We start from the raw sequence: 26,623 nt of genomic DNA, 5'->3' as shown, positions 1-26,623 counted from the left end.
CATCTTCATCATCGATCCATCTATCTTATTTCATCATCATCATCATCTATCTATCTTAGTTTCATCGTCTTCATCATCATCTTATCTTTTAGTTCTTTCTTCATCATCCTCTATCTTAGTGATGCTTTCGGCTTCCGCATCTAGCGTCACCACCATCACATACCTCTCACCCCCCCCCCCCTTCTGGCTGTCGTCCCCCGCTCCCACCTCATCGACTCCACCCCACCACAACCACCACCATCCCCCCACCCACAATCCACACTCCACCACCCACCCCCCACCCACCTCCACCTCCACCCACCACCCCCCTCATCATCCACCTCACCACCTCACCACCACCTCCACCACCTCCCATCCACCACACCACCACCACCACCACCCCACTCCACCTCACACCACCTCATCCCACCTCACTCATCATCATCACCTCAACACCCACTCACCTCCCTCATCCTCCTCCTCCACCTCCACATAATCATCCACTCACCCACCTCACTCATATCTCACCTCCTCATCCCACCCACACTCTTCAACCTCCTCATCCTCTCATCCCACCTCACTTCATCCTCCTCATTCCCACCTCACTCTTCATCCTCCTCATCCACCTCACTCTTCATCCTCCTCATCCCACCTCACTCATCATCCTCCTCATCCCACCTCACTCTTCATCCTCCTCATCCCACCTCACTCTTCATCCTCCTCTCATCCCACCTCACTCTTCATCCTCCTCCTCACCTCCTCTACCCACCTCCTCTCTCATCCTCCTCACACTCTCCACCTCTCTCTCCCTCATCCTCCTCCTCATCCCACCTCCTCTCATTCATCCTCCTCCTCATCCCACCTCACTCTTCATCCTCCTCCTCATCCCACCTCACTCTTCATCCTCCTCCTCATCCCACCTCACTCTTCATCCTCCTCCTCATCCCACCTCACTCTTCATCCTCCTCCTCATCCCACCTCACTCTTCATCCTCCTCCTCATCCCACCTCACTCTTCATCCTCCTCCTCATCCCACCTCACTCATTATCCTCCTCCTCATCCCACCTCACTCATTATCCTCCTCCTCATCCCACCTCACTCATTATCCTCCTCCTCATCCACCTCACTCATTATCATCCTCCTCATCCTCCTCATCCCACCTCACTCTTCATCCTCCTCATCCCACCTCACTCTTCATCCTCCTCATCCCACCTCACTCTTCATCCTCCTCATCCCACCTCACTCTTCATCCTCCTCATCCCACCTCACTCTTCATCCTCCTCATCCCACCTCACTCTTCATCCTCCTCATCCCACCTCACTCTTCATCCTCCTCATCCCACCTCACTCTTCATCCTCCTCATCCACCTCACTCATCCTCCTCATCCACCTCACTCATCATCCTCCTCATCCCACCTCACTCATCATCCTCCTCATCCCACCTCACTCTTCATCCTCCTCATCCCACCTCACTCTTCATCCTCCTCATCCCACCTCACTCTTCATCCTCCTCATCCCACCTCACTCTTCATCCTCCTCATCCCACCTCACTCTTCATCCTCCTCATCCCACCTCACTCTTCATCCTCCTCATCCCACCTCACTCTTCATCCTCCTCATCCCACCTCACTCATCATCATCCTCCTCATCCCACCTCACTCATCATCATCCTTCTCATCCCACCTCACTCATCATCATCCTCCTCATCCCACCTCACTCATCATCATCTCTTCATCCCACCTCACTCATCATCATCCTCCTCATCCCACCTCACTCATCATCATCCTCCTCATCCCACCTCACTCATCATCATCCTCCTCATCCCACCTCACTCATCATCATCCTCCTCATCCCACCTCACTCATCATCATCCTCCTCATCCCACCTCACTCATCATCATCCTCCTCATCCCACCTCACTCATCATCATCCTCCTCATCCCACCTCACTCATCATCATCCTCCTCATCCCACCTCACTCATCATCATCCTCCTCATCCCACCTCACTCATCATCATCCTCCTCATCCCACCTCACTCATCATCATCCTCCTCGTCTCACCTCACTCATCATCATCCTCCTCGTCTCACCTCACTCATCATCATCCTCCTCGTCTCAACCTCACTCATCATCCTCCTCGTCTCACCTCACTCATCATCCTCCTCGTCTCACCTCACTCATCATTCTCCTCATCCCACCTCATCATCATCATCATCCTCATCTCACCTCACTCATCATCCCCACCTCGGTCGTCGTCGTCCTCCTCCTCGTCCCGCCTCAGTCTTAAACAGGACTCCACCTTCAGTGTATAAAACAGATTCTTAAACCCCATCAGATCCCATGCCCACAATTCCACCAGTGTCCCCTCCCCCCCCCTTTCCATCAGTCTCTGTCCCATCCCCCAGTCTGCATGATTTTAAAACTTTTTTTTTGGGATAGAGATTAGAGACTCTGTCAGGTTTTTATTGCTGCCTTTTGTCCCCATTAGGAATATTCATGTGATGTGTAGTCTCCATACACTGACCTCTGACCCACCTCTCTTCCCCCAGATCTGCACCCAGTGCCCAGGGAAACCGCGGAATGGATCAGAAGTGGCCCGCCTGTGCACAGAAACCTCGGAGGCGGAGATTGTGGGCCGCTGCTGTATGAAGCCTCCAGGGGGCGATATTATTGGGTATGCACCCTTTGGGGGGGGTGTTGGGTAAATTATAGTGAATATAGCAGTACAGGATCTAATCTGTCATCGTCTTATCTTCCTGCAGGCTGGATCTGTGGAACTGCTCCATCTCCCGCCTGGACTCCGGGCTTCACCTTACCCCCGCCATCGCTGTCATGTGAGTCATGGTGGGCTTTTATTCAGATCTGTGCAGACAGTGCTGTGACCCTTCTACTTATACTGTGTGCTCTTCACAGGGACCTTTCCCAGAATCCTCTGCACGAGCTGCGCCAGGACTTCTTCCAGGGACTGACAAGCCTGCGCTACCTGTGAGTGTAAGAGCTCAGCTATGTCCTCTGCGCTGTGTATTTTATAGCTCACCTTCTTCCCTCCTGCGCTGTGTATTTTATAGCTCACCTTCTTCCCTCCTCTGCGCTGTGTATTTTATAGCTCACCTTCTTCCCTCCTCTGCGCTGTGTTTGTAGGTCACCTTCTTCCCTCCTCTGCGCTGCGTTTGTAGGTCACCTTCTTCCCTCCTCTGCACTGTGTTTGTAGGTCACCTTCTTCCCTCCTCTGCGCTGTGTTTGTAGGTCACCTTCTTCCCTCCTGTGCTGTGTATTTTATAGCTCACCTTCTTCCCTCCTCTGCGCTGTGTATTTTATAGCTCACCTTCTTCTCTCCTCTGCGCTGTGTATTTTATAGCTCACCTTCTTCCCTCCTCTGCGCTGTGTATTTTATAGCTCACCTTCTTCCCTCCTCTGCGCTGTGTATTTTGTAGGTCACCTTCTTCCCTCCTCTGCGCTGTGTATTTTATAGCTCACCTTCTTCCCTCCTCTGCGCTGTGTATTTTGTAGCTCACCTTCTTCCCTCCTCTGCGCTGTGTATTTTGTAGGTCACCTTCTTCCCTCCTCTGTGCTGTGTATTTTATAGCTCACCTTCTTCCCTCCTCTGCGCTGTGTTTGTAGGTCACCCGCTGTGTTTGTAGGTCACCTTCTTCCCTCCTCTGCGCTGTGTATTTTATAGCTCGCCTTCTTCCCTCCTCTGCGCTGTGTATTTTATAGCTCGCCTTCTTCCCTCTGCGCTGTGTATTTTATAGCTCACCTTCTTCCCTCCTCTGCGCTGTGTATTTTATAGCTCGCCTTCTTCCCTCCTCTGCGCTGTGTATTTTATAGCTCACCTTCTTCTCTCCTCTGCGCTGTGTATTTTTTTTTTTTAGCTCACCTTCTTCCCCCCTCTACGCTGTGTTTGTAGCTCGCCTTCTTCTTCCCTCCTCTGCGCTGTGTTTGTAGCTCGCCTTCTTCCCTCCTCTGCGCTGTGTTTGTAGCTCACCTTCTTCCCTCCTCTGCACTGTGTATTTTATAGCTCACCTTCTTCTCTCCTCTGCGCTGTGTATTTTATAGCTCACCTTCTTCCCTCCTCTGCGCTGTGTATTTTATAGCTCACCTTCTTCCCTCCTCTGCGCTGTGTATTTTATAGCTCACCTTCTTCTCTCCTCTGCGCTGTGTATTTTATAGCTCACCTTCTTCCCTCCTCTGCGCTGTGTTTGTAGGTCACCTTCTTCCCTCCTGTGCTGTGTATTTTATAGCTCACCTTCTTCCCTCCTGTGCTGTGTATTTTATAGCTCACCTTCTTCCCTCCTCTGCGCTGTGTATTTTATAGCTCACCTTCTTCTCTCCTCTGCGCTGTGTATTTTATAGCTCACCTTCTTCCCTCCTCTGCGCTGTGTATTTTATAGCTCACCTTCTTCCCTCCTCTGCGCTGTGTATTTTATAGCTCACCTTCTTCCCTCCTCTGCGCTGTGTATTTTGTAGGTCACCTTCTTCCCTCCTCTGCGCTGTGTATTTTATAGCTCACCTTCTTCCCTCCTCTGCGCTGTGTATTTTGTAGCTCACCTTCTTCCCACCTCTGCGCTGTGTATTTTGTAGGTCACCTTCTTCCCTCCTCTGTGCTGTGTATTTTATAGCTCACCTTCTTCCCTCCTCTGCGCTGTGTTTGTAGGTCACCCGCTGTGTTTGTAGGTCACCTTCTTCCCTCCTCTGCGCTGTGTATTTTATAGCTCGCCTTCTTCCCTCCTCTGCGCTGTGTATTTTATAGCTCGCCTTCTTCCCTCTGCGCTGTGTATTTTATAGCTCACCTTCTTCCCTCCTCTGCGCTGTGTATTTTATAGCTCGCCTTCTTCCCTCCTCTGCGCTGTGTATTTTATAGCTCACCTTCTTCTCTCCTCTGCGCTGTGTATTTTTTTTTTTTTAGCTCACCTTCTTCCCCCCTCTACGCTGTGTTTGTAGCTCGCCTTCTTCTTCCCTCCTCTGCGCTGTGTTTGTAGCTCGCCTTCTTCCCTCCTCTATGCTGTGTTTGTAGCTCACCTTCTTCCCTCCTCTGCACTGTGTATTTTATAGCTCACCTTCTTCTCTCCTCTGCGCTGTGTATTTTATAGCTCACCTTCTTCCCTCCTCTGCGCTGTGTATTTTATAGCTCACCTTCTTCCCTCCTCTGCGCTGTGTTTGTAGGTCACCTTCTTCCCTCCTCTGCACTGTGTTTGTAGGTCACCTTCTTCCCTCCTCTGCACTGCGTTTGTAGGTCACCTTCTTCCCTCCTCTGCACTGTGTTTGTAGGTCACCTTCTTCCCTCCTCTGCGCTGTGTTTGTAGGTCACCTTCTTCCCTCCTGTGCTGTGTATTTTATAGCTCACCTTCTTCCCTCCTCTGCGCTGTGTATTTTATAGCTCACCTTCTTCTCTCCTCTGCGCTGTGTATTTTATAGCTCACCTTCTTCCCTCCTCTGCGCTGTGTATTTTATAGCTCACCTTCTTCCCTCCTCTGCGCTGTGTATTTTGTAGGTCACCTTCTTCCCTCCTCTGCGCTGTGTATTTTATAGCTCACCTTCTTCCCTCCTCTGCGCTGTGTATTTTGTAGGTCACCTTCTTCCCTCCTCTGTGCTGTGTATTTTATAGCTCACCTTCTTCCCTCCTCTGCGCTGTGTTTGTAGGTCACCCGCTGTGTTTGTAGGTCACCTTCTTCCCTCCTCTGCGCTGTGTATTTTATAGCTCGCCTTCTTCCCTCCTCTGCGCTGTGTATTTTATAGCTCGCCTTCTTCCCTCTGCGCTGTGTATTTTATAGCTCACCTTCTTCCCTCCTCTGCGCTGTGTATTTTATAGCTCGCCTTCTTCCCTCCTCTGCGCTGTGTATTTTATAGCTCACCTTCTTCTCTCCTCTGCGCTGTGTATTTTTTTTTTTTAGCTCACCTTCTTCCCCCCTCTACGCTGTGTTTGTAGCTCGCCTTCTTCTTCCCTCCTCTGCGCTGTGTTTGTAGCTCGCCTTCTTCCCTCCTCTGCGCTGTGTTTGTAGCTCACCTTCTTCCCTCCTCTGCACTGTGTATTTTATAGCTCACCTTCTTCTCTCCTCTGCGCTGTGTATTTTATAGCTCACCTTCTTCCCTCCTCTGCGCTGTGTTTGTAGCTCGGCTCCCTCTCTCCTCTGCGCTGTGTTCGTAGCTCGGCTCCCTCTCTCCTCTGCGATGTGTATGTAGTTTGGCTCTGTTATTGCGCCATGTACTGACGTATTTTCTCCCCATCAGAGCTCTGCCAGTGAACATCAGTTGCCCCGGGGGTAATGAGTCTTGGGGTAGTGTGGAGAGACGATCGGATGCCTGGATCTGCCAGGATCAGCAGAGTGCCTGTAATGTCACTGGAGATATGGGTAAGTCCCAGCGCGGGCTGCTCTTATACACGCAGTATATACAGTGCCTTTTAAAAAGTATTCATGCCCCTTTTGAAATGTTTCACATTTTGTCATGTCCAAAAAATGGGGAGATCTATTCTGCCGTGTGCGGCCACATCCCGAAAATGATATAAAAAATGTGCGTTTCCTCATTACGACAAAGGGGACTTTAAAGGCTCAGAGAGTAAAAATCTAATTCTGTTAAGTTATAAATATAATTCATTAAACAACAATAATGTTATACAGTATATAAAATCAATAGTATAAATTGATACATATAAAAGTGAGGTACATTATTACTCATGGCAGAGGAATCGCATATTGATATTGTTACAGTGACCATGCAGAGGTTGCTTAATTAAAAATCCAACGCGTTTCGGAGTTCTGAGACTCCTTCCTCAGGGAAATATCTGCATGTAATGTTGATATAATCTAAAAAAATATTTTTTGTGTCATATTAATCAACACACATAGTGGTATACGTATGTATATGTTATATGGCAGTATCTTTAAAAAAAAAAAAAAAAAAGTGGGTTCAAGGTGTGATTCTTAAAGTGCGTCCCCACGTTTTGGTTCGACCAGTCACAAATAAAACCACCAACCCCTTCCAAAAAGGAGTGGGTGGAAAAAAATAATAACCAGGGCGGAGGCTGCTCGACAGACACAGACCGCCATTTATGGTAAAAGGGGCGGGGCTGGTGTCAGATTAAAGAGAATCTATATGACAGAAAGGGGTGTGTCTTGTCTCTTGTTTTATGACAACAGATATGTGACCAATCACTTGTCTCCTCGTAGCGGTGCTGTGTCCAGAGAACTCGATGTGCACTCCGGACGGTCCGGGGTACACGGAGTGCGTCTGTGCTGATGGATTCAGTGGCTACAAATGTATGAGAGAGGTAAGTTGGGTGGGGAATGGTCAGGGTGGTGCATGGGCTGATGGTCAGGAGGGCAATGGGCGGGGCCTATGAACTGGTTGTGGGAATGGAAGCGGCCTCTGAAGTAGTTGGATCAAAAAAAGGAATGGGTGGAGCATGTGATCGGGCTGTGAACAAGGAGGGGAATAGGGACCTGTGAATGGGCTGAGAGTCAGGAATTGAATGGATGGAGGCTAAGAATGGACTAAAATCAGGGGAGGAAATGGGTGGGGCCTGTGAATTGGCTGTGAATCAAGAGGGGAAATAGGTGGGGCATGTGAATGGGCTGAGAATCAAGGAGAAATGGGTGGGGCCCCTGAATTGGCTGTGATTTAAGAGAAGTAGGAGGGGCCTGTGAATGCGCTGCAAGTCACAAGGGAGAATGGGTGGGGCCCATGAATGGGCTGAGAATCAGAATGGGGAATGGGCAGGGTCCGTGAAAGGACTGAGAATCGGGAGGGGGGATGGGTGGGGCCTGTGAATGGATAGTCAGGAGGGGGAATGGGTGGGGCCTGTGAATGGATAGAGTCAGGAGGGGGAATGGGTGGGGCCTGTGAATGGATAGAGTCAGGAGGGGGAATGGGTGGGGCCTGTAAATGGATAGTCAGGAGGGGGAATGGGTGGGGCCTGTAAATGGATAGTCAGGAGGGGGAATGGGTGGGGCCTGTGAATGGATAGAGTAGGAGGGGGAATGGGTGGGGCCTGTGAATGGATAGTCAGGAGGCGGAATGGGTGGGGCCTGTGAATCGATAGTCAGGTAGGGGGAATGGGTGGTGCCTGGGAATGGATAGAGTCAGGAGGGGGAATGGGTGGGGCCTGTGAATGGATAGAGTCAGGAGGGGGGATGGGTGGGGCCTGTGAATGGATAGTCAGGAGGGGGGATGGGTGGGGCCTGTGAATGGATGGAGTCAGGATGGGGAATGGGTGGGGCCTGTGAATGGATGGAGTCAGGAGGGGGAATGGGTGGGGCCTGTGAATGGATGGAGTAAGGAGGGGGAATGGGTGGGGCCTGTGAATGGATGGAGTAAGGAGGGGGAATGGGTGGGGCCTGTGAATGGATAGTCAGGAGGGGGAATGAGTGGGGCCTGTGAATGGACTGAGAATCAGGAGGGGGAATGGGTGGGGCCTGTGAATGGATAGTCAGGAGGGGGAATGGGTGGGGCCTGGGAATTGATAGTCAGGAGGGGAATGGGTGGTGCCTGTGAATGGATAGTCAGGAGGGGGAATGGGTGGTGCCTGTGAATGGATGGAGTCAGGAGGTGGAATGGGTGGGGCCTGTAAATGAATAGTCAGGAGGGGGAATGGGTGGGGCCTGTGAATGGATAGAGTCAGGAGGGGGAATGGGTGGTGCCTGTGAATGGATAGAGTCAGGAGGGGGAATGGGTGGTGCCTGGGAATGGATAGAGTCAGGAGGGGGAATGGGTGGTGCCTGGGAATGGATAGAGTCAGGAGGGGGAATGGGTGGGGCCTGTGAATGGTTGGAGTCAGGAGGGGGAATGGGTGGGGCCTGTGAATGGATGGATTCAGGAGGGGGAATGGGTGGGGCCTGGGAATGGATAGAGTCAGGAGGGGGAATGGGTGGGGCCTGTGAATGGATGGAGTCAGGAGGGGGAATGGGTGGGGCCTGTGAATGGATGGAGTAAGGAGGGGGAATGGGTGGGGCCTGTGAATGGATAGTCAGGAGGGGGAATGAGTGGGGCCTGTGAATGGACTGAGAATCAGGAGGGGGAATGGGTGGGGCCTGTGAATGGATAGTCAGGAGGGGGAATGGGTGGGGCCTGGGAATGGATAGTCAGGAGGGGAATGGGTGGTGCCTGTGAATGGATAGTCAGGAGGGGGAATGGGTGGTGCCTGTGAATGGATGGAGTCAGGAGGGGGAATGGGTGGGGCCTGTAAATGGATAGTCAGGAGGGGGAATGGGTGGGGCCTGTGAATGGATAGAGTAGGAGGGGGGATGGGTGGGGCCTGTGAATGGATAGTCAGGAGGCGGAATGGGTGGGGCCTGTGAATCGATAGTCAGGTAGGGGGAATGGGTGGGGCCTGTGAATGGATAGAGTCAGGAGGGGGAATGGGTGGGGCCTGTGAATGGATAGTCAGAAGGGGGAATGGGTGGGGCCTGTGAATAGATAGTCAGGAGGGGGAATGGGTGGGGCCTGTGAATAGATAGTCAGGATGGGGAATGGGTGGGGCCTGTGAATGGATGGAGTCAGGAGGGAGAATGGGTGGGGCCTGTGAATGGATGGAGTCAGGAGGGGGAATGGGTGGGGCCTGTGAATGGATAGAGTCAGGAGGGGGAATGGGTGGTGCCTGTGAATGGATAGAGTCAGGAGGGGGAATGGGTGGTGCCTGTGAATGGAGAGTCAGGAGGGGGAATGGGTGGTGCCTGTGAATGGATAGAGTCAGGAGGGGGAATGGGTGGTGCCTGTGAATGGATAGAGTCAGGAGGGGGAATGGGTGGTGCCTGGGAATGGATGGAGTCAGGAGGGGGAATGGGTGGGGCCCGGGAATGGATGGAGTCAGGAGGGGGAATGGGTGGGGCCTGTGAATGGATAGATTCAGGAGGGGGAATGGGTGGTGCCTGTGAATGGATAGAGTCAGGAGGGGGAATGGGTGGTGCCTGGGAATGGATGGAGTCAGGAGGGGGAATGGGTGGGGCCCGGGAATGGATGGAGTCAGGAGGGGGAATGTCTGTGGGAATTAGAGGAGCCTGGTAATGTGCTATGAGTCAGGAGGGGAATGGGGGGCTTATATGGGGGCTGTAAATTGGGAGTAGGTGGGGCCTCACAATGGGATTCTGCTACCATGTTGGGTGTATGAGGGGTCTGGTGTATGCTCTGTGTGTGTGGGGGGGGGGTGAACAATAATTTTAATATATGAGGAGATTGCGCACTGGCAAACAGAGAATTTGTAGGGTAACCCCCCCCTCCTTCGACCAGCATTTTTTTGCTAATATCCTAGGAGGATGGACGTCCTTTCTTTTGCTCTGCTTAGAAAATTCTCACCAATTTTTGTGCTGGTCTTTTTTTTTCCTTCTTCTTTTTTGGATTCCTTTTCCATTGACTTCAATCAAGATTTCTTAGCACATCACAGCTTGGGTTGGTCTCTATGAAGCATCTATCTGGATCAGTCTTTCCTCCACTTAGCTTTGAAGGCTGTACTGCGTTAGACTGGATGTGCCGGGCTTGATAAGAATTTGACCTTCAGGCGCTGGGAACCCTTTCTAGAACCGTGGCACAGTCCCAGTTGTGACCTTGTAGCTCAAGACTTATTTAGTGAGTCAGGCTAAGTCTTTGAGAACTGTCTCTAGCTGTACCATTGTTAGTATTTTCACCTAGGAGGAGGTAAACGCTGAGGGACTGAGTGCGAATGCCATCTGCTGGGTGGATCGTCACATGTGTGCGTTCCACACATTCTCCTGCAATTTAGTGGAAACCTGTAGGCGCCCCGAGAGCCTGACTCCCGCTCAGCCTGTAGGTGTCCCGGGAGCCTGACTCCCACTCAGCCTGTAGGCGCCCCGAGAGCCTGACTCCCGCTCAGCCTGTAGGCGCCCCGAGAGCCTGACTCCCGCTCAGCCTGTAGGCGCCCCGAGAGCCTGACTTCCGCTCAGGCTGTAGGTGCCCCGAGAGCCTGACTCCCGCTCAGCCTGTAGGTGCCCCGGGAGCCTGACTCCCGCTCAGCCTGTAGGTGCCCCGAGAGCCTGACTCCCGCTCAGCCTGTAGGTGCCCCGAGAGCCTGACTCCCGCTCAGGCTGTAGGTGCCCCGAGAGCCTGACTCCCGCTCAGGCTGTAGGTGCCCCGGGAGCCTGACTCCCGCTCAGCCTGTAGGTGCCCCGAGAGCCTGACTCCCGCTCAGCCTGTAGGTGCCCCGAGAGCCTGACTCCCGCTCATCCTGTAGGTGCCCCGAGAGCCTGACTCCCGCTCATCCTGTAGGTGTCCCGGGAGCCTGACTCCCGCTCATCCTGTAGGTGTCCCGGGAGCCTGACTCCCGCTTAGCCTGTCGGTGCCCCGGGAGCCTGACTCCCGCTCAGGCTGTAGGCGCCCCGAGAGCCTGACTCCCGCTCAGGCTGTAGGCGCCCCGAGAGCCTGACTCCCGCTCAGGCTGTAGGCGCCCCGGGAGCCTGACTCCCGCTCAGGCTGTAGGCGCCCCGGGAGCCTGATTCCCGCTCAGGCTGTAGGCGCCCCGGGAGCCTGACTCCCGCTCAGGCTGTAGGCGTCCCGGGAGCCTGACTCCCGCTCAGGCTGTAGGCGCCCCGAGAGCCTGACTCCCGCTCAGGCTGTAGGTGCCCCGAGAGCCTGACTCCCGCTCAGCCTGTAGGGCTCAAACTCGGAGCTCAACTAATCCCTCTGAAGGAAGGTGTGGCGGGGGGGGGGGGGGTCATGAGTATGTTCTCTCTTTGGCATTGAAGTTTAGGGAGCCCTGTGCCCCTTTTAGCCCACAGGCTAATCCCTTGTTTCTGGGCCCCCTTCAGTTCTTCCTTATTTTACCTGTATAGAACCCTGCACCGTACCCAGTCAGACTTCATCTTTCCTACCTCAGGTCCCCTTGTGCTGGTCCTAATGTAACTTGGAATCTAAAGCTGTTCCTTCTCTGGGCTTTCACTCCTTTTCTGAGGAAGGACTCCTGTCCCTGAGACACAAACGGCCTCCTGTGCTACATGCTACCCTTTAGGGGTTCCTTCACTCCAGAGGGTATGGCTGACCTACAGAGTCAGCTGGGACTAGCTCTAACTGTTCTCTACATAGACAAGGACCTGGATGCTTCGTGTCCATCAGGCACATTAGGTGCTTCTTGGTATCCTTGTTAAGGGATGCTCAGGTGGTCTCTTGTAAAAAGAGTTTTTTCTTTATTGATCCTTGTAGTCGGTACCTTTTCTGAAGGACCTGATTCTTCTTGGGTCAAGCTGGATCAGTCCTCTAGGTTTCAGCATGGACGGGCACCTGTCACCAGTGGGTGAGGTGGTCCAAATTAAGCCCACACTTTTTGTGTACCTTTTGTTCCCTGGTTGTCCGACAGTAAGTTCATCCCTTCTCTGTTGAGGCAGTGTAGAGCGTTGGGGAAGCCCCCAAACAGAATGGGTTTTTTTCTGGTTTTCTACAACTCCTATCCCTGGAGTCTTGGCAGGCCTGCAATCCTGTCTCTGCAAATCAGGTAGTCCTTGCTTTAATTCTTCAGCCTCATCAAGTAACTTGGGTAGTCTCTTCCTACTCTTCTTGGGGCATTCCACTTACTGGACTACCTCCATCCCTGGGACCGTTGTCTGTTCTCTCCATGTTGGAGGACCCTGCCATGACTAAGTTTCCATTTTCAGACACCATTTAGGTGTTGCATTGCCTTCTTCTCCAGGAAGGAGTGGGAGTCCCCCATTGTGAAAGGGAAAGTTGTCTGATTGTGGTGCAGGACGATGCTGAGCATATTGGCCGTGCTTGAACGTACCTTCAGAAGGAAATTACATTGGAAGCTGGCTGTCCTCAGCCAGACAGTGCGACCACACAATATTGGCCCAACCGCATATTATATAATCATCCGGTAATACCACCCTGCTCAGACCAGTCCTGGTCATGGATCAAGCAACCAGTTATACACATCCGAGTTCTCAAGATCTCTCACCGCCTGGGGTTGCCACACAGTAGCCACAATCACATTACATGCCAAAATAAAATGCCTCCATAGTATATAAATCCAACAGGCTTTTATTCGCATAAAAATAGCGCACTTACATATGTTGGTGGGACTAGATGGACTTCTAGTCCTACCAACATATGTGCTTGATGACGTCACCGTCCCAACGCGTTTCTCTCAAAAGCATCCTCAGGGAAATGCAGAAAATCAGATAGCTTGCCTTGTGCTACTGCTAATCCTATGTATGCTCTTAGCATTTCGGCTGTTGTTTCTGTCCCTCGCTTCATGGGTGTCGAGCATTTGCTGGACCTGAGGGAATCGGAAGCTTCCTATAACCAGGGCTGTGGTGGAAGTCAGGCACGATCTGCTGCATTCTTCTACCCCAGTGTCACGTAGGGTTGCCGAGGGGGATGTTTTGGTTTGTCTTTTCAGGGACCCCCATTTCACCAGCTTGGGCCTGATACTTAATTTTTGTTCCTGCCTACCCTTGTGGTGGTGTCTTCCTGCTTTTATGTTGATCTGCAGGATTGAACCCGTGGGTCCTCTGGTAGGCTCCGGGGTCTTGCCATGTACTTGTGAGACGTTGAGCTGTTGTCATTACTCACCAGTACTGCGCTTCACAGTATGTTAATCACATATAATGCGATCGTGAAAACACTATCATAAAACATGAAAGTCCCAATATCGCAATAACGTGTAATCAAAGTCCTCAGTTGTATTAGCGTTGTCCTCCTCTTTTAACACCACCACTCTGTGCCAATGCTCCTATGAGTGACATGAACACCGTCCACCAGATGTCCGTCCACCAGATGTCCTCCCACCTGAGATATACGACTGTACAATTAAGTATGGTCAATGAAGGCAGAAGTAAACCCATCGATTTTTTTTTTTTTTTTTTTTTTTTTTTTTTTTTGAGTTTCAAAAAACAGTTACATTCCTGTCACGTGTCAGGAATATAACTGTCACATTGGTTGGTTGTGCTCTCGAGCAAACTGTCAAACCATCCAATGGCTGGTATCACAACTGATCACATGTGCAGCACCATGACAGTTGAAGATTAAACAGAGGCCAAGATGGCAGTTTCCTTGTCTGAAAATGATGGGAAGGTTTACTTCTATTTTTAACCGCTTGCGCCCCCCCATAGTGGACCTTATAGTCACCATTATCTTCACAGATGCTCCTTAAAGCGGAGTTCCACCCAAAAGTGGAACTTCCGCTTTAGGGAGTCCTGACCCCCCGACATGCCACATTTGGCATGTCATTTTTTTGGGGGGGGGAGCGGGTACCTAGTTTTGACAGGTACCCGCTCCCACTTTCGCTCGGAGCGCCGCGGCGCCCTGAGCGGAAGTTCTCCTCTCCCCCTCCCTCCCTGCAATCTTCTGGGACACGTCAGAGGTCCCAGAAGATTGCCGGCCAATCACGGCGCGCAGCGCGACTCGCGCATGCGCAGTGGGTACCCGGCTGTGAAGCCGCAAACTGTAACAGCCGGGTGCCCACAGCAGTGATGCCGGCGCCGAGGGAGAGGATCGAGGCTTCCGGCGGCCGCATCGCTGGACCGTTGGACAGGTGAGTAAATGGCTGGAACTCCGCTTTAATACCCTGTGTGTTCCTTTAGTGTACTTATTCCACTCAAAACCTCCACTCAGCCACACATAGAAACCACCAAACACAGTGCTTTATCCTTTAAAATAATTTATTACTTCTCAAATCTTCCAGACATGCTCACTTTTAACAGGTGCTAAAAGCGCACTGGACTTTTCCAGCATATACACTATAGTATATATCCAACAGTAGTCTCCATCGGTTTTTCCAAGTGTATAATTACCACGCCACCTCGTGTACAGAGCATCGTGACGTCTTCCAGCCCCTCCCCTACGTGTTACGTCACAGGGTCGCGTAATCACTCCGATAAAGCAACATGACCCTATGGTGTAACATGTAGGGGAGGGGCTGGAAGACGTCACAATGCTCTGTACACGAGGCGGCGTGGTACTGATGTACGTTAACCGAGATATGAGAGTGTGTAACGTGTGGGCGACTCACAAGTCACTAAGTAACATTTTGGTCATAGCAGCTCACCAGGTTATCACTTTTTGATTTTAGACACTGAGCTGTACTTGTACGTACCTCACTAATAAGGTTGGTTGTCCAGCTAGACAGGTAGGGGTTAAGAATGTTAGTCCTCGTTCCCATGTCGACCAACTGGTCTTTCTTTGTTTTTTACTTGTTTCCCTTTGGGACCTGTTCTGTCTGGGGGCCATCCCTAAAGATTTGAACACTTTAGGTTTTGTGTCCTCCTCACCCATTGGGAATTTCCTATGGTTCCACCGGTGTTGGTGGGTTCTGGTTGACCACCTTCATACTGGCTAAGTTTGTTTCCTTTGCTGGTGGTGACGTTCTTCCCCATGCTCTGGAGCATATGGTCGATCCCCTGTGCTTTCCCCTGAGTTGCCAGGTTCCCTTATCTCAGCTATGTCCAAACTATGGCCCTCTAGCTATTCAGGACCTACAATTCCCATCATGCCTAGGTATGTCTCTGAATGTCAGAGATTTACAATGCCTCATGGGGATTGTAGTTCCTGAACAGCTGGAGGGCCGTAGTTTGGACACCCCTGCCTTATCTAGTAGGAAGCCTCACCTCATTCATCCAGATGTGGGTGGTGGCTGAAGGTGGTCCTTGGTCCTCCTAGTGAGACATGTTAGTGTTTTTTTGCTGTTGTCCTTCTCTCAGTTGGACTACTTTTGGATGTCCTAAAGGTAAAAGGCTTCCTGTGTCCCCCCAATGGACGAGTAAGAAATGGGATTTTTGTAGTAAAATTCTTTTCTTTGGAGTCAATGGAGGGACAAAGGTCCCATCCATATACATGTATTATCAATTCCCTAGCATTGCTTTACCACAAAACTGAGGCATGCTGGGTAGAGGGGGTTTTGTAATGGGAATTGGCCTATGATTTTTCTTTTTTTGTTTGCCTGTGTCTAGTTCACCTTTAGGGGGCAGTTTAACCCAACTGTATCTGGATTCTCTGGTTTCCGGAGGGGGGGGGAGTCGTCTATATTCTCTATGGTTCATGTGGCGGGGTGGGGACAGCAGGGTTCTCTATATATTCTGTGTGGTTCCCAAGCCAGGGGTCCCTGTATATTCTTTATGGTTGCCAAGCCATGGGTCCCTGTATATTCTTTATGGTTCCCAAGCCAGGGGTCCAGACATGTTCTCTGTTTCACAGACGTGAGGTCCGCTGTATGTTCTCTATGGTTCCCATGCCGGGCGGTCCCTGTATGTTCTCTATGGTTCCCATGCCGGGCGTTCCCTGTATGTTCTCTATGGTTCCCAGGCCGGGCGTTCCCTGTATGTTCTCTATAGTTCCCATTCCAGGGTTCCCTGTATGTTCTCTATGGTTCCCAGGCAGGGGGGTCCCAGTATGTTCTCTATGGTTCCCAGGCAGGGGGGTCCCACTATGTTCTCTATGGTTCCCAGGCAGAGGGGTCCCTGTATGTTCTCTATGGTTCCCAGGCAGGAGGGCCCTGTATGTTCTCTATAGTTCCCAGGCAGAAGGGCCCTGTATGTTCTCTATGGTTCCCAGGCAGGAGGGCCCTGTATGTTCTCTATAGTTCCCAGGCAGGAGGGCCCTGTATGTTCTCTATAGTTCCCAGGCAGGAGGGCCCTGTATGTTCTCTATAGTTCCCAGGCAGGAGGGCCCTGTATGTTCTCTATAGTTCCCAGGCAGAAGGGCCCTGTATGTTCTCTATGGTTCCCAGGCAGGAGGGCCCTGTATGTTCTCTATGGTTCCCAGGCAGGAGGGCCCTGTATGTTCTCTATGGTTCTCAGGCAGAAGGGCCCTGTATGTTCTCTATGGTTCCCAGGCAGGAGGGCCCTGTATGTTCTCTATGGTTCCCAGGCAGGAGGGCCCTGTATATTCTCTATGATTCCTAGGCAGTGGGGTCCCTGTATGTTCTCTATGGTTCCAAGGCAGGAGTGACCTGTATGTTCTTTATAGTTCCCAGGCAGGAGGGCCCTGTATGTTCTCTATAGTTCCCAGGCAGGAGGGCCCTGTATGTTCTCTATAGTTCCCAGGCAGGAGGGCCCTGTATGTTTTCTATGGTTCCCAGGCAGGAGGGCCCTGTATGTTGTCTATGGTTCCCAAGCAGGGGGCCCTGTATGTTCTCTATAGTTCCCAAGCAGGGGGACCTGTATGTTCTCTATAGTTCCCAAGCAGGGGGCCCTGTATGTTCTCTATGGTTCCCAAGCAGGGGGCCCTGTATGTTCTCTATGGTTCCCAAGCAGGGGGCCCTGTATGTTCTCTATGGTTCCCAAGCAGGGGGCCCTGTATGTTCTCTATGGTTCCCAGGCAAGGCGGGGTCCCAGTGTGTTCTCTATGGGTTCCATATTGGGTGAGGAGGGGGGGGGATGTTGGAAGTTGGGAATAATGTTCTAGAATATAATACGGGTTCTCTCCGCAGGGCTCCTTCCCCACCATAATGTTTTTCGGGATCCTGTCCTCCGTCACCGTCACTCTGTCCATCCTGCTGTGGTGCACGCAGAGGAAGAAGGTGAAGAGTCTGTAGGCGGAGTCTCGCTGGTGGGAGGGGTGACATGTTCGCACCCACTGACATCAGACTCCCCACTGCCCGATCAGAACGGCCTACCTGGAAATGTATAGAACAGTTCACAGACGATGGAAGATGAGGATTGGTGTCGGTCCATCACCCGCACTCCAAGGATGGCCACTAGGACCTCACCTCAGGACTGTTCGGGGATTGCTGAGCTCCTCAGATAACTGTATCAATGGTCGGTGGATGGTGTAGGGGGCGGGGCCTTTTTTATTTTTTTCTCATTAATTCTCCTGTGCTGTACTTTTTATCCTTAATTTATATATGGCCGCTCTCTCTCCTTTAAGGGAACCTGTCTAAAGACAAGTTTGCACAGAGAGGTACGAGGGGGGGGATGGGTGGGGGGCGCTCCTTCTGTATGACTCGCAAGCCCCAAAACCACCCAGGAACGTTCATGCCTGGCTGGGACTGTCAGTCCAGTTCTAGGCCGGGTCCAATATTTTACATTACTAGAAGGTGGTCACTGCCTGCCTGGCTGGGACTGTCAGTCCAGCTCTGTGCCAGGTCAAAATTAATCTGTACATTCCAGGTATGTGGTCACTGCCTGGCTGGTACCCCTTCTCCAGCTGTTATTGGAGGGTGGTCACTGCCTGGCTGGTACCCCTTCTCCAGCTGTTATGGGAGGGTGGTCACTGCCTGGCTGGTACCCCTTCTCCAGCTGTTATTGGAGGGTGGTCACTGCCTGGCTGGTACCCCTTCTCCAGCTGTTATGGGAGGGTGGTCACTGCCTGGCTGGTACCCCTTCTCCAGCTGTTATTGGAGGGTGGTCACTGCCTGGCTGGTACCCCTTCTCCAGCTGTTATGGGAGGATGGTCACTGCCTGGCTGGTACCCCTTCTCCAGCTGTTATGGGAGGATGGTCACTGCCTGGCTGGTACCCCTTCTCCAGCTGTTATGGGAGGGTGGTCACTGCCTGGCTGGTACCCCTTCTCCAGCTGTTATGGGAGGATGGTCACTGCCTGGCTGGTACCCCTTCTCCAGCTGTTATGGGAGGGTGGTCACTGCCTGGCTGGTACCCCTTCTCCAGCTGTTATGGGAGGATGGTCACTGCCTGGCTGGTACACCTTCTCCAGCTGTTATAGGAGGGTGGTCACTGGCTGGTTGGCACCCCTTCTCCAGCTGTTATGGGAGGGTGGTCACTGCCTGGCTGGTACCCCTTCTCCAGCTGTTATGGGAGGATGGTCACTGCCTGGCTGGTACACCTTCTCCAGCTGTTATGGGAGGATGGTCACTGCCTGGCTGGCACCCCTTCTCCAGCTGTTATGGGAGGGTGGTCACTGCCTGGCTGGTACCCCTTCTCCTCCAGCTGTTATGGGAGGGTGGTCACTGCCTGGCTGGTACCCCTTCTCCAGCTGTTATGGGAGGGTGGTCACTGCCTGGCTGGTACCCCTTCTCCAGCTGTTATGGGAGGGTGGTCACTGCCTGGCTGGTACCCCTTCTCCTCCAGCTGTTATGGGAGGGTGGTCACTGCCTGGCTGGTACCCCTTCTCCTCCAGCTGTTATGGGAGGGTGGTCACTGCCTGGCTGGTACCCCTTCTCCTCCAGCTGTTATGGGAGGGTGGTCACTGCCTGGCTGGGACTGTCACTCCAGCTTTGTGCCAGGGACAAAGCTGTGTAAATAACAGGGAGGTGGCAACTGTTGAACATTAAAGTGGAACTCCTGTGGGGGAGATTTACTAAAACTGCAGCACTCGGATTCTGGTGCAGCTCTGCATAGTAACCAATCGGCTTCTGACTTCAGCTTGTTTATTTAAACTTTGACAATAAAACCTGGAAGCTGATTGGCTACCATGCACAGCCGCACTATGTTCTGTCTGCTCCAGTATTAGTAAATCCCCCCCCCTTCTTCAACCGGTAATAAAACTGATAGAAGGGAAAACAAAAAACTGTTGTGTTAAAGCAGTTGTAAACCAGAAGTATTTGCCCCCTTTAATGACCAGGCTCTATTTTGCGATTTAGCACTGCGTTACTTTAACTGACAATTGCACGGTCGTGCGACGCTGTACCTAAATAAAATTGATGTCCCTTTTTTCCCCACAAACAGAGCTTTCTTTGGGTGGTATTTGATCACCTGTGCCATTTTTTTTTTTTTTTTTTTTTTTTTTTTTTTCTTTGCGCTATAAACAAAAAAAGAGTGACAATTTTGAAAAAATAACAATATTTTCACATTTTTTATATGAAATTCCCCCCCAAAAAAATGTAAAAATTAAAATTTTTTAACATTTTTGGCCAATTTGTTTTCTGCTACATATGTTTGGTAAAAAAAAAAATCACAATAAGCGTATTTTGATTGGTTTGCGCAAAAGTTATTGCGTTTACTAACTAAGGGAAAGATTTATGTCATTTTTGGTGTTTTTTTTTTTTAACGAGTAATGGCGGCGATCTGCGTTTTTTTTTTTTTTTTTTGGCGGGACTGCGACATTGCGGCGGACAGATCGGACCCCTAACTGACATTTTTGACACTTTTGGGGGGACCAGTGACATTACACTACAGTAATCAGTGCTAAAAACAAGCACTGTCACTGTACTGACACTGGCAGGGAAGGGGGTTAACCCAGGGGCGATCATAGGGTTAAATGTGCTCCTAGGGGGTGCATTCTAACTGTGGGGGGGGGGGGTGGGCTTGCTGCATAAACACAGTGCCCTGTGTTCCTAATTAAGAGAATCCCTGTGTTCATAAGTGACAGAACAGCGGTCTGCTGTGTTTACAACAACAGACCGCCGTTCTGTCTCCACAGGGAGCGATTGCAGGTGCCCTACGAACATGGCGGCTGCCAGACCCCATGATTGGCTTTCCCTTTAGCCAATCAGCACTCACCCTCACTAAACGGAGTTCAGGTACATCGTTTCGCGGAACAGAGCCAACCTGCCGCAGTAAAACTATGGGGGCTGATCAGCAAATGGTTAAAAAAAAAACCCGCAAGGCAATGGCATAATGTGCTAGTGTGCATCCCATACTAGCACATTATGAAATATTCCCCTTAGAATAAAGCTCTTCCAGCCATGTAATGTCACCGATGAGAGGGCCAACATCCCCCCCCCCCCCTCCCCGTCTCCTTTTTGGGTTTGCGCGCTCCAGCTATGTAATTGGCCGGAGTTTGCGATGACGTCACTCCGGGAGCCTCCAGTTCCAGCACGAAGCTCTGAAGTCCTGGCAAGGTAGGCCGGTCAGAGCGTGTGCACCAGTGATGTCATCGGCTGCATCCAGGGTAACTATAACGGTACACATTTAGGAGATATGAATTTTACCTACAGGTAAGCTTTATTATAGTATATATGTGTGTGTGTGTATATATATATATATATATATATATATATATAAAATCTATTTATTACCTGTAAGTAAAAATCTCCAAGCGGGGTGTACTGCCGCTTTAAGGTTACCAGCAGGCTGCATTGTATGGAGTTCCACTTTAATTTGTGGAGGCGGAGCACATCCTCCTGAGGAGGGGGACTGGGTCCACTAATAATGTTCAGAGGGAGAAATATTTGAAAAATGATTTGTATAAAATGTAAATTCTATGTTTTTATTTTTATGGGTTTGATCAAGAAATAAAGAAATGCTTGGAATAAATTGTATCTTTTGATCTGATTATTTGATATTTTTCTGGGTGATAAAGGTGGTTCTGGCTCCTCTGGGGAGGAGCCATCACATCCCTGTGCTCCCATCCAATCAGGAGCCAGGCCGCCTCCCAGACTGTACAGCTGACATCACAGACTCCTCCCCAGCAGAACAGATGATGGAGAACATTGTGCAGAACTGCTGTAAGTGGACATAGTTTTAACCACTTCAACGCTGGACAGTTTCATCCCCAGGATAGTTTTTAGCTTTCAGTGCTGTCACACTTTGAATGACAATTGTGCGGTCATGCAACAATTTTTTTTTTAACACAAATAGAGCTTTCTTTTGGCAATATTTAACACTTTCCGCCAGACCTATAGCAGAGTGATGGCCCAGGCAGTGGCTTTATTGTCGTATGACGTCCTCTCAGAAAGCGCCGGACCTCCATCGGCTCGCTGCCGGTACCATGTGACCAATCACAGCAGGTCACATGACAGTTGTACACAATGGATGGCTTCCTGTCATGCCATCCATGTGTACAATTGTGTTGCTAACTGATCACATGGTACAGGCAGGGCCAATCCCAGCTTATCTGTACCATGTGATTTAGCTTTGACCAATCACAACAAAACAAATTGAATACGTTTCTTTCATTAAAATGCTTGCTTATAGCAATGTAATTCACTGCTATAAGCAATCATATTGTGGAAAAAAAAAAAAAAATCCTGATCACTTCCCCAGCGTAATACAGTGTTACTATAGTAACGTTATATTGCTCTGGTCAGTGTATTAAAAAAAAAAAAAAAAAAAATTTGTGTAATAAAAAAAAAAAATAGAACAAAAAAATATGACATTTTCTTTTTTCTGTACTGGCACCAGTCAGTATCCCTGATCACAGTCACACTAGTTATATGATGACACTCTACTGCATTGGTGACAGTATGTAAAAAAAAAAAAAAAAAAAAAGTGACTTTTTTAAATTAATTTTCCTAAAAATTATATCAAAATTCTGTCTTTTTAATTGTTGCTTTTTTAATTACTTTTTTTATTCTTTTTTTAATTAAATTTTTTTTAATTGTTACTTTTTTATTTACTTTTTTTTTTTTTTATTCTTTAATTACTTTTTTTTTTTTATTCCTTTTTAGTTACATTTTTTTTTTAATTGTTACTTTTTTATTTAATTCTTTAATTACTTTTTTTTTTTTTATTCCTTTTTAGTTACATTTTTTTTTTTTTTTTTAATTGTTACTTTTTTTAACATACAAGGACCAGAGCAATCGTGTTATCAAACCAACACTGTACTACTCTGGGGAGGTGATCAGGATTTTTTTTTTACACTCTATTGTTGCTTATAACTGTGAATTTTACAGTTATAAGCAACCTACAGTTATAAGCAACCATTTTTTTTCTGAATGAAAACTACTCAGTGTTAACTATTGTGATTAGCTGTGATTGGCCACAGGTAATCACATGGTACAGATAGCCTGTGATTAGCCCTGTCTGTACCATGCGATCACTGTGACCAATCACAGAGCTCATCACAATAGTACACAATGAATGGCATGAATCAAATTTTGTAATTGTGTACAACTGTCCTGTGATCTGCTGTGATTGACCACAGCGGTCACATGGTACCGGCAGCAGGCCGGTATAGTGATCTGTCATGGGCCGGTTGACACAGGGGATGCCAGACTGCACTGGTCCTGAGATGATGTCATATGACGTCCTCCCAGAACAACAGAGACCTGGTCACTTTGCCCATTCAGGCCAAAGATGGGGGGGTGGTGGTGCTGCTATGCAGGCGCTTACACAAGATTGATGACCTTACCCCGCCCCTGAGGTTCAGGCCTGGTGATTGACTGCTCAGGGAGAAGCACTGCATCCTTGTGATGTGTTCAGTAAGCTATATACAGCAGTGGTCTTTCAACCCTGGCCTACAGGGCCCACTAACAGGCCAGGTTTGCAAGATAACTGAAATACATCCCAGGTGATATCATTTGCTGCTCAGTGATTGCAGTACTCTAGGCTGCATCTCCCCAAGGAAATACTTAAAATCTGGCCTGTTAGTGGGCCCTGAGATGAGGACCACTGATATACAGCCTGCTGGCCCCTCCCACCAGCCATGATCTGCCTGCATTGCATAGAGAAGCACAGAGTGATGACACCATTGGGATAGGAAAGTATTGTAATGAAAGCGGAAAGGTAAGCCAAGTTATATAGTTACAGCTGGTCTAACTAAGGATGGTATGTAACAAACTGCTGCATGCTACAGGTGACTGTTAGAAGGAACTACAGACTACTTGCAAACTAAATGGTTATAAAAACCATCCTCAGCCTGCAATACTCACCTCTTCTCCAGAGCCGGCCCCTGCACTAGATGTCCTGAGCATTCTGGGTTGAATAGCACCTGGCAGGCTTTCACCGGGGATGGCTGAGGACATACAGTGAGTTCAGAACGTCATGCACCCAGATAGCAGAGCCCCGTGATGACACCGGACTGGAAGTGATGTCATTCTCCCCTCCTAGTAATACCGTGCCAGAGCCCCATTCACTTATCCTACCCAACCACCACTCTGCACAGCAAGGAACCTGCAGGGGCACTCCACCTTCTTCTGAACCATCACACTATTTTTTTTGTTTAAGTTGTTAGGAAGGGTTTGCAAAAGTCTCATATTAAACCTTGGTAGCAGCTCAACAAACTTTAGCACAAGCTGCCATATACCATCTTGCTGGACAGAACTTGATTCTGCAGAGGGATGGCACACTAGGAGTGGGGGCAGGGTGTTAGACAAGTACCTGTACCTGACTCATGCCTAGCCCTCATTTTCCATAATCACATGAAGATCTGACAGTGGATGGTGCAGACATGACTGTAGTTATATGTTAGAAAATGATAGGATGAGTGGGAAATTTTCCACAGTACGGGAATGGCCATTATCGCCCCCTGTCTATTGTTACATGGTGCACTGTAGTCCCTGTCACCTATCTGCGGGGGTTGCTCCTGGAGGTTTCACCCCTGTCCTTAGTTACAGTGCCCCAGGGGTCACTTCTGTCCCTGGTTACTTGGTGCAGTGTAGTATCTGCCACTGCCAGCAGGGATCACTCTTGTCCTTTGTTACACAGTGCCCCAGGGGTAACTTCTGTCCCTTGTTACATGGTGCAGTATAGTCTAGTACCTGCCACTGCCAGCAGGGATCACTCTTGTCCTTTGTTACACAGTGCCCCAGGGGTCACTTCCGTTCCCTGTTACTGTTACATGGTGCAGTATAGTCTAGTACCTGCCAGCAGGGGTAACTCTTGTCCTTTGTTACACAGTGCCCCAGGGGTCACTTCCGTTCCCTGTTACTGTTACATGGTGCAGTATAGTCTAGTACCTGCCACTGCCAGCAGGGGTCACGCTTATCCATTATTACACAGTGTCACATAGTACTTACCATTGCCAGCAGGTGTCACTCCTGTCCTTTGTTAAACAGCGCAGCAGGGGCAACTTCTGTCCCTTGTTAAATGGGGCAGTGCAGTACCTGCTACTGTCAGCAGGGGGTCACTCTTGTCTGTTATTATACAGTGCCAGACTGTCACATGTGCTCAGGGTGAACCCTGCTCTCATCTGTGAAAAGCACAGGACACCAGTGGTGGTCCTGCCAATTCTGGTGTTCAATGGCAAATGGCAATCAAGCTCCACGGTCCTGGGCAGTGAGCACAGGGCCCACTAGAGGATGTTGGGCCCTCAGGCCACCCTCATGAAGTCTGTTTGATTGTTTGGTCAGAGACATTCACACCACCTGCTGGAGGTAATTTTGTAGAGCTCTGGCAGTGCTCATCCTGTTCCTCCTTGCACAAAGGAGCAGATACCAGTCCTGCTGATGGGTTAAGGACCTTCTGCGGCCCTGTCCAGCTCTCCTAGAGTAACTGCCTGTCTCCTGAACTCTCCTCCTTGCTATTGAGACTGTTCTGGGAGACACAGCAAACCTTCTGGCCATGGGACGTATTGATGTGCCATCCTGGAGAAGTTGGACTGCCTGTGCAACCGCTATAGGGCCCAGGTATGGCCTCCATGCTACCAGTAGTGATTTGCCCTAGCCAAATGCAAAACAAGTGAGAAACAGCCAGAAAAAATGAGTAGGGAAAAAATGTCAGTGGCCTCCACCTGTAAAACCATTCCTGTTTTGGAGGTTGGAGGTCGTCTCATTGTTGCCCATCTAGTGCATCTGTTTATTTCATCAACACCAAAGCAGCTGAAATTGATTAAAAAACCCCTCTGCTACTTAACTGACCAGATCAATATCCCAGGAGTTTCATTGGCTTGATGATATACTCAGATTAAAAAATGTTCCTTTAATTATTTTGAGCAGTGTATAATACCATATAGTACCCTCTGTGGCCTGTAGGTGTCACTCCTATCCTTCGTTACACAGTGTAGTACCCTCTGTGGTCTGTAGGGGGTCACTCCTGTCCTTTATTACACAGCATAGTACCCTCTGTGGTCTGTAGGGGTCACTCCTGTCCTTAGTTACACAGTGTAGTACCATCTGTGGTCTGTAGGGGGTCACTCAGCGTAGTACCCTCTGTGGTCTGTAGGTGTCACTCCTGTCCTTTGTTACATAGCGTAGTACCCTCTGTGGTCTGTAGGTGTCACTCCTGTCCTTTGTTACATAGCGTAGTACCCTCTGTGGTCTGTAGGGGGTCACTCCTGTCCTTTATTACACAGCATAGTACCCTCTGTGGTCTGTAGGGGTCACTCCTGTCCTTAGTTACACAGTGTAGTACCATCTGTGGTCTGTAGGGGGTCACTCAGCGTAGTACCCTCTGTGGTCTGTAGGTGTCACTCCTGTCCTTTGTTACATAGCGTAGTACCCTCTGTGGTCTGTAGGTGTCACTCCTGTCCTTTGTTACATAGCGTAGTACCCTCTGTGGTCTGTAGGTGTCACTCCTGTCCTTTGTTACACAGCATAGTACCCTCTGTGGTCTGTAGGGGTCACTCCTGTCCTTAGTTACACAGTGTAGTACCATCTGTGGTCTGTAGGGGGTCACTCAGCGTAGTACCCTCTGTGGTCTGTAGGTGTCACTCCTGTCCTTTGTTACATAGCGTAGTACCCTCTGTGGTCTGTAGGTGTCACTCCTGTCCTTTGTTACATAGCGTAGTACCCTCTGTGGTCTGTAGGTGTCACTCCTGTCCTTTGTTACACAGCGTAGTACCCTCTGTGGTCTGTAGGTGTCACTCCTGTCCTTTGTTACACAGCATAGTACCCTCTGTGGTCTGTAGGTGTCACTCCTGTCCTTTGTTACACAGCATAGTACCCTCTGTGGTCTGTAGGTGTCACTCCTGTCCTTTGTTACACAGCGTAGTACCCTCTGTGGTCTGTAGGTGTCACTCCTGTCCTTTGTTACACAGCGTAGTACCCTCTGTGGTCTGTAGGTGTCACTCCTGTCCTTTGTTACACAGCGTAGTACCCTCTGTGGTCTGTAGGGGGTCACTCCTCCCCTGTTCTGTAGCCGACACACACAAAACAACACAGAGACTATAACAAAACAAGGAATATTATATTGTATAGAAACAAACAGTCCTGTTCACTAT

The 26,623-nt window shown here is 49.9% G+C and overlaps 1 protein-coding gene across 1 annotated transcript in view; it reads left to right on the top strand.

The window, feature by feature from the left end:
• The window catches only part of ATRAID (all-trans retinoic acid induced differentiation factor), a gene marked incomplete at its 5' end in the record, with an annotated part of 21,407 nt that extends 3,763 nt beyond the window's left edge, over window positions 1–17,644 (top strand). Inside the window, 6 exons of the mRNA XM_082250698.1 lie at window positions 2,525–2,649; window positions 2,738–2,809; window positions 2,889–2,960; window positions 6,204–6,325; window positions 7,142–7,242; window positions 17,338–17,644. Of these exons, the coding sequence (XP_082106824.1) occupies window positions 2,525–2,649; window positions 2,738–2,809; window positions 2,889–2,960; window positions 6,204–6,325; window positions 7,142–7,242; window positions 17,338–17,442 (597 nt within the window). The 3' untranslated portion in view covers window positions 17,443–17,644. The remainder of the gene's footprint in view (window positions 1–2,524; window positions 2,650–2,737; window positions 2,810–2,888; window positions 2,961–6,203; window positions 6,326–7,141; window positions 7,243–17,337) is intronic.
• Between the last annotated feature and the right edge of the window lie 8,979 nt (window positions 17,645–26,623).

Source organism: Pelophylax lessonae (assembly GCF_965119305.1).
Source record: "Pelophylax lessonae genome assembly, chromosome: 3".
Taxonomy (NCBI): domain Eukaryota; kingdom Metazoa; phylum Chordata; class Amphibia; order Anura; family Ranidae; genus Pelophylax; species Pelophylax lessonae.
Note: the sequence above shows the minus strand (reverse complement) of the source record. Positions and strands in the feature narration are given on the sequence as shown.